This window comes from Gracilinanus agilis, chromosome 2, assembly GCF_016433145.1.
Source record: "Gracilinanus agilis isolate LMUSP501 chromosome 2, AgileGrace, whole genome shotgun sequence".
NCBI classification, from domain to species: Eukaryota; Metazoa; Chordata; class Mammalia; order Didelphimorphia; family Didelphidae; genus Gracilinanus; species Gracilinanus agilis.
In genome coordinates this window covers 519043057-519051344 of record NC_058131.1, presented here as the reverse complement: position 1 = coordinate 519051344, position 8288 = coordinate 519043057, and the positions used below count along the sequence as shown (strand labels likewise).

At 36.5% G+C, this 8288-nt stretch overlaps 1 protein-coding gene across 1 annotated transcript in view; it reads left to right on the top strand.

Moving 5' to 3' along the window:
• The first annotated feature begins 550 nt into the window (after positions 1-550).
• Positions 551-8288, top strand: part of DTD2 (D-aminoacyl-tRNA deacylase 2) — a 14182-nt gene continuing 6444 nt past the window's right edge. Inside the window, exons 1-2 of the mRNA XM_044662154.1 lie at positions 551-661; positions 4252-4321. Of these exons, the coding sequence (XP_044518089.1) occupies positions 551-661; positions 4252-4321 (181 nt within the window). The remainder of the gene's footprint in view (positions 662-4251; positions 4322-8288) is intronic.

The window sequence follows — 8288 nt, the reverse complement described above, 5'->3', positions numbered from 1 at the left end:
ACACTGCCTAAGTTCATGACATACAAAAAGATCAAGAATTCCTGCTTTAAACATAGAATAAAATCAAGAACAGAAACTTAAAGTTAATATCCTCAGATCCCGCGTCCCAGGGGTTCAAGGTGCACCATTAGCCAGTTTTTGTTGTTTTTCTAAAGTTGTCTTCATTCTCCCGCATATTAGCAAACAGAGAATGAAGTGAAGGGGCCAAAAAGATGGGCTTTTCCTTGAGAACCTATTTCGAGGTAGAACTGAGGCGATGAGGAAGAGGAGCAGGCAGTATGAGTCACAATCATACCTCGAGACGTGGAAAAGGGATGGAATTGATGCGGAAGAACACCTGTCCAAGCCTAACCCACGCAGCCTTTTTCCCTCCCTTCCTTTCCAGTGTATCCGCCTCCTGCCCTTCTTTCCTTCCTCCCCGGATCTTCCCAGGCTCCTCCCTCTTGGGTCTCGCGCACCAGCCAAAGGGAAGAGGCGGAGGCTTAGCCCAGCCGCGCGAGGGCTGGGAGATTTCTCGGACTGTGGCTGATCTGCAGGTGCGCTCTCCGTCATGGCTGAGGCATGCCGACCTCCACAAGCTCGCGTGCTCCTGCAGCAGTGCCTGCATGCCAAGCTGCAAGTTTGTCCTGCCCAGGGCGACACCGAGGCGCAGTGGGTGGAGGTAAAATCGGCCCTGGACAGACCCCAGCTTAGCCCTCGTGGTGTAATGGTTCTTAGTCCTCTGCATACCCTCCCCCCCCCCTTTAGACGTTTTCAGCCTCGTTTCTCCCTGCCCATCCCCACCCGCCACATGTACAGCTCCAGTCCTAGGAGACGCCACTAGCACGGAGGGCGCGCTCTTTGGTGCGCGCCAGGCTAGTGCAATCACTCTGCCACTTGTGTTCGTGGAGAAGCGAGCGCCCTCTGGTGTCCGTGGGAGAGTGAGTTCCCCATTGCCTAGACTTCTTCCTATCACTCCTTTTTCTTGAAGCTGATCTGATCTCACGTTTGAAACTGGCCTCCTACTTCCTGTCTAAAGCCAGAAACTGGATTGTCTGGAGGCAGCCTGGCCTGGAGTCAATCCCTTGAGCTAGCCTTTATTAACCTTTGCTGCGCTCTAAGCGGGCTGGCAATGGAGATGTCTTTCAATAGAAAAGTTGAGTTTCAGCCGGCCGGCCATTGTGTGTGTAATGCAGAGAAAGTTCAGTGGCTCTCTTGTAGTAAGCTCCGCGCAGCTCTCGACTTGAACCAAGCCCTACATGAGTGAAGTTTTCCAGGAAGACTTCATTTCCTAGAAAGTCTTTTCATTGGACTTATTTTCATAAGGAAATGACCCCTTGCTTCATTATGTTGTAATTTTGGCTATGTCACCTTAGTGTTATAGTTATGTCTCTGACATCTTTCTACTAGAGTTCCAAGGACTTTGATAAGAATTATTTCACCCACTTTACAAGTAACTTTTAAGGTGTTTTTTTTTAATACACGGGCTTCAAAAAAATTTTAATTCCTTTAACAAAAACACCAGGAAATATAGATAAGAGCCAATATTTTATTCTAAGCTTGACGTGATTTCATCTCTACATATTTGCTTTTTTAAAATATTTAACTAAATGCCCCTTTTACTTATAGTTGTCCTTTCATTAATTGTCAGTTGACTCTTAATTTTCCAACAGATTCTGGTCGTTTGATCTCCTCTCTCTTCCAGTTCTTCCTTATTCATTTTACTGCCCATGATGAAAATTTAGATCCTACTATATCACTAGTGGTTTTAATTTTCAGTGTACTTATCTTCCTTCTGTACCTTTTCCATTTCTTTTCTCATCTTTTTATAAATACTGTGCTTCGTGTCCTTTGTACAGAAGACACTTCTCCCTCCCTTGTCTCTAAATACCCACGCTAAATTAATTTAACTTATAAGTAATTGGGAAAAGAGATAATTCTCTTTACCCATTTTCCTTTACGATCATTTAGTTTTCTTTATATGAAAAGAACATTTCTACAGTTAAAAAGTTTTCAAATGGCATCTGTATTTTTCCTAGTGACAAACTCAATTTCCTTTCCCCTTGGAAAGTCATAACTAAGTGCAGGAAAGGTATTATTACTTAGAGGAAGAAATGACTAGGTCATATTATGTATTGATAGGACAAACTATAAGAGATTTTGATGAGTAATAAATGTAAACAGATGGAAGGAACTGGAACCTACCTGGGGAAGGAAAAGCTTTTTTTTTTTTTTAACTTTATCTTCGAATGATTCCTAAAACAAAAAGAGGTGAACAAAGGCGAAGCAATTGAAGTTAAGTGAGTTGCCCAGGATCATACTGTTGGAAATATCCAAGATCAGATTTGATCCTAGGATCTCCCAATTCCAAACCTGGAGCTCTATCCACTGTGCTACCTAACTGCCTCTAAGGAAAAGCTATTTAATTCTGTTGTTCTGTCACTGCTTGACAGTACTACAACATTAATTAATTGAACTTGTTATGAAAGTACTTTGTTGAAGCTGCTAATTCCTGGTGAAATGACTGACCCATTCTTAGACCTAGCCAGAGCACACTGCTAAAGAAATAGCTACAGGTATATATTGTTAGGGTTCGAAATCGTAGACCCCAAGAATGGAGACCCGGAGACAATGCAAGTTCACCCGAGACACTTTATTACTAGTGCACTGGGGCTGCTCCAAAGTAGAAGCCACACCTAGGGGGAGGATTCCAGGGGTTATATAGACCCTCAGGAATGTTTGCTTAAACTGCTAAATTAGATAACAGGGTATCTAGTTAGAGAGTGTGGCTAAGCTGGGGTCGCAGCTCATTCCAGGAAGGGGCCCAGAGGGGTCATGGTTCACTAACTACCATAAATCCAAATTCCAGCCTTACGATATGCCTTTCCCTTTTTACCAGTTACTTGAATGCTCTAGACTGACTTCAAATAAACCTGATTTAGGAATTCTATCAAATGATCATAAATAGTGCTTACTCACATTTAAATGGCAGCGTAAGGTTTATAAAGGTCCTTTCCTATTGCAACCCTGTGAGGCAGTTTGTGCAAATATTATCCCCAGATTCAATAACTGAGTCTCTGTGAGTTTAAATACCTTGTGATAAACCTGGAGATCCCAGTTGACAACAGGAAACAAACTAACCCCAGAAACCAACAAACCGCAACTAGGTGAACCCCTGTCTGTCTAACTGACACCTTGCTTAGGTTCATTCAAAGGAAAGTATCCAAGACCAGATCCAAATCAGTCCCCTGAAATCACACATTTTTTTTTAAAAAGCAGTATAATGCAAATCTTTGAATAATTTAAATAAAAAAGATTTCTAATCCCTAACAGATTTATTTCAAGTGTCAAGAACAATAAAATATGTTAAAGTTCATAAATAGTTTTATACCTTTTATAGTCTGTGATTATTCATGAGTAAGAGAATTGCCAAAAAGTTCTTTTAATTAAAGAAAGAAACAAACTAACTAACTAACTAACTTAGTAGCAATTCAGTCCTAAAGTGGAATGTGTTGCAGAGATGTTAGGGAGAAGGTAGATGGTTCCCCATGCTGGGAGATCTTCAAGCATACAATAGATGAATATTTGTTGTCTAATTTACAAAGGATTCCTGATTAAGTGCAAAGTGTACGAGATGATCTCACATGTTCCTTCCAACCTTGAGATTCTCTTATTCTAACATAAAAATGTCAGCTAACCAAAATACCAAAAGATAAATCAGTTTACTCTCTAAAGCCTTAATTTACCAACTTTGCCAAGGTTTCTTCTATGTGCATCAGTAAATAATAGTGAATAAAAGTGTAGAGATGGGTGGCATTTGTATTTAATAAATGAGACATAGCCAAACTTGGAAACATTTAATTCACTATCTCAATCACGGGGCAAGAAAATGGTTGATATGTCCTGAAATCTCTGTTTATTAGTAAATGTCTTTCCAATTGTATCACATATAGATATAACATTTTTCAAGGGATTTATTTGCTCTTTTACTACTGCTAGCAATATTTCAGCTTAAATAATTTTTAAGGAAAAGATTCTCTCAGTGCTTTGATAATGGAATACAATTTGATCTTCCAGATTTGGGATTAAGTCCATTGTGTTTTGAAAACAGCTCTTTGTCTTCCTTTGCTTTTGACCTTTGTGTTAATAATACATATGGGAATTTCTTACTCTGCTAGCATTGTAGTTATCTCATATATATGTTGTGTTGTTTTTAAATCTCTATAGAGAAACATTTCCAATTTTAAAAAAAACTTTGCTGATTATTCACAGGTTCCAAGAGCATTAGTGATCTATGTCTGTTTCTTCAAAGATGCTGAAGGAGACCTTCTGCCTAAAATGGGTATGTATGTGATTTTAGCCATATTTTCCTTATTAATATGCAGAATCTAGTAAAGTGAAAGTGAAAGAATGTGAAGGAACATAAAAATAGCTTCAGGATTCTCTGTCTTTGAAAATTTGTGCTAATGAGAGTAGTTGAGAAAATGCTATAAACATCTTAATTCTGGGTCATACAATGCAGAGGATCATAGCTAAAGGAGACCTTAGGGATCAAATAGTGCAGTGGTGTCAAACTTAAATAGAAATGGACCTGTGGGGCCACATATTAACTTAGAAAACCACAAATTAACATTAGTTTTATCTTTATTTTATTTTAATAACAAATTTACACATAAGTTTTCCAAAGTTATATGATTCATGTTGTCTCCCTCACTTTTTCCCTCCCCTCATCTAGAGTTGACAAGCAATTCAATCTGGGTTGTACATGTATTATCACTCAAAACATTTCCATATTATTCACTTTTGTAAGTATTTCATAAAATATTTCCCAATTGCATTTTTAATTTGGTCCTAGAGGTACTTGGGAATATGTTTGACCCTTCTGAGCTAGTCCCAAAGCTAGAGGTAGGATCTGAACAAGATCTTCCTGACTCTGAAATCCAAGATTGTATCCACAAGGCTGGTTTACCTCTCAGCTTCCTTTTTTGGAATTGTTACTCATTGTCCATAGTCTTAGAGAGAATGCTGTGTGATGGATATCGGGGGCTGTGCTTGTATAGGAAGACCTAGGTTCCACTCTTACCTCTAATATTTATTAAGAAAAAAGAGAAAAAGATATAAAGAAACATTTATAATATTATCTCATTTCATTTCATTTGATTTACTAGATAGGTTGACCCTGGTTCGCTGTTAATTTGAGTTACAAACTACTCCCTACAATCAAATCTGTGGGTTTCCATCTGCATTGATAAGTGTTCCCTCCAGTGGCAAACTCATAGATTCCCTCAAAACCATGTGTCCTTAGCTCTAACCTGTACCAGTTCCTCTAGGGCAAGAGGTATGCAAATAGAGTCTATCCCCAAAATTTGAGTGTAGTTTTAAAGCCACTAGACTTTTGAGATACCCATATGGTAAAAGCTTCTTAGAATTTTACTTTGTTATATTTTATTTTTTATATGTTTATTGTTTCACATTTTATTTATTCATATTTATTTTGATATTTATATTAAATTTATTTATTTATAATATATTATTTATGCATTTATTATATTATATTTTATTTATGTTTATATTATTGTATATGTGTCATATATAATAATAAATATTGTTGTTTATTTATTATACAATTGATTTGGATATTTTCTTTCTTTCCCAAAAATATGACTTATTATGTCAGCAAAATCCCATTATAACAAGTTTGTCCTTCAAGTCACGTTTTGGTCATTAATGTAATCTTCATGAATGAGGGACAGCAGCTACATATGCTTATAAATAGAAAAGACATTCAGGTGGGACAGCTTGGTGACTCAGTGGATTGAGAACCAGGCCTAGAGATAGGAGGTCCTGGGTTCAGATTTGGCCTCAGACACTTCCTAGCTCTGTGACCCTGGGCAAGTCACTTGACCCCCATTGCCTAGCCATGATGACAGACAGATAGAGACGAGAGAGACAGAAACAGAGACAGAGAGAGACAAGAGAGAGAAAGAGAACATTCAGAAATACAAATAGCAGAAATAGGTACATTTAGGGCAGGATAATTAAAGAGTCTTTTTTTTTTTAACCAGGAAAAGCTCTTTAAAAGTGATGAAATTTCACCCAAACTGAAAACGGGGGAAATAACATGTTGTGTATATATATATATATATAAGATTTCAGCAAAGAAAAATTGTTCAAGGAGGTGCATCAACTGCTTAGATCTGATTCAAAGCTTTTTAAGCATCATGATGCAATGGAAAGAATGCTTAATTTGAAGATAGAACTAAGTGAAGGTCACATCCTGTGTTTTGTCACCGACTAAATGTGTAACCTTGAAATTTCCTTATCTGCAACATGGACTCAATAGCCTCTGAGGCCCCTTAAAGCAGTGATCCTAAGCTTTACATACTATGTTGCCTAATAAAATTAAGTTATATATTGATATATAGAGTTTCTTTATCTGTTCATCTTCAACACAACTGGATTTCAAATCTTAATTTAAGTAAAAGACAATCAGGCATTGTTAGTTATTTGCTATTCCAGTTGAGAATTTGTGGGGAGAGGAGTTGTGGTCTCTCAGATTCAACATAACATTTATTAAGTGTCCACTTTGTGCAAAGCCTCCTCAAAAGTCTTAATTTAATTCCTCATGATGCTTTAGAGGAGACCCTGAATTCTCAAAGCTATGCCAGGGATTAAAGCTCTGGCAAGGTTTTTAGTAGTGATCAGTAAAGGACCATCAGCAGAAAAGTAGAAACTTATCTTCAGAGGATATTTTGTTTAAGTACTTGGTTTTTAGCTACCACAGTCTATGAACATAACCTATAAAGGCTCAGTGGAATTATGATTTCCCTTATTATGGAGAATACTACACTAATTAAATCATAGATACTTGAAATATTTTTAATATATAATAAATTCTACACATTACTATCAAAACTGCCTTACTTGTCTATATTTCCTTCCAAACTTTCATCCGTTTTCTTTTGTAAGGGGGAAAAATGTCTTACTGGGCTGCCTTTTTTGTTGGTTTGTTTTGGCATCACTATTGCTAACCCTACCTTTTCCCAGTAAAAACCCAACAAAGAAAGAGAGGAGAAATCCCTTGTAGAAAAAAAGTCATGCAAAATAAATCCACACAGTAGCCATGTCCAAAAACTATAAGTGTCTTCAAATATGTGAATGTCCTTTCTTCCAGGAGATGATTAACATGATTCATTGCACTGATAGGAGTTCTTAAGTCTTCCAAATTTTTCTTTATATTGTTGTTACTATCTTTCTCTCCTACTAAGGATTACCTGGCATGGCCTCTTTCATAATCTTTTTTTTTTTTTTAACCCTTACTTTTTGTCTTAGAATCAATAACCATGTATTGGTTCCAGGGCAGAAGAGCAGTAAAGGACTAGAGCAGTGATGGGCAAACTTTTTAAAGAGGGGGCCAAAAGAAATGCTCATCTGTCAGTCTGTTTCTAAGGCAACTCTTTCAAAGTTTCATTGTATTGTATCCTACTCATTGTATTCATCGGATTAGGAATAATGGGGGGGTGGATAGAACATTTCAGGGGGCCTTGTCTGGCCCTCAGGCACTAGTTTGCCCATCACTGGACTAGGGGATTATATGACTTGAAGTGTCTGAGGTCAGATTTGAACCCAGGTCCTCCAGCTTTTAGACCTGCCACTCAATCCACTGAGCCACCTAGCTGCCCCTTCTTTTGTAATTTCTTACAATATAATGATGCTCCTTTTCATTCATCATTTTTTTACAATTTTACAATTAAATTTCCTTTACATATATAATTTGTGTTTTAGAGAGATAAATGAGACATGATTCCAACCTTTTAATAGTTTATAATCTAGTAGATGAATAACAATACATCAAAAAATAACTATAATGTAAAATAGTATATAATATGTATAATAAATAATATATTACATAAATATATAATATATTAGTGTATTATGTACTGTGTTTTATATATTATATGATAACCATTAAAAATAACTAAAATAGAATAATATAAATAACATTTATTATTTATTTTATGTGTTTCAAGTTATATATAATAAATTATTTAGTGTTACATATTATATATAGCATGTTATATATAATCAAATAAATAATATGAATAAACTAGAATATAAGTATATAAGAGAGTATATATAATACAATATATAATAATATATAAAGCAGAATATAAATATATAATCAAATGATGAACCTGTCCAGTTCCCTGTCTCCTTTTTGTTTGCCTAAGCAGACCCTAGCTTTCGTGCATTCAACATCCATCCATCCATCCATCCCTTATGAATAAATGGCTGCTAGTTAGGTTTTG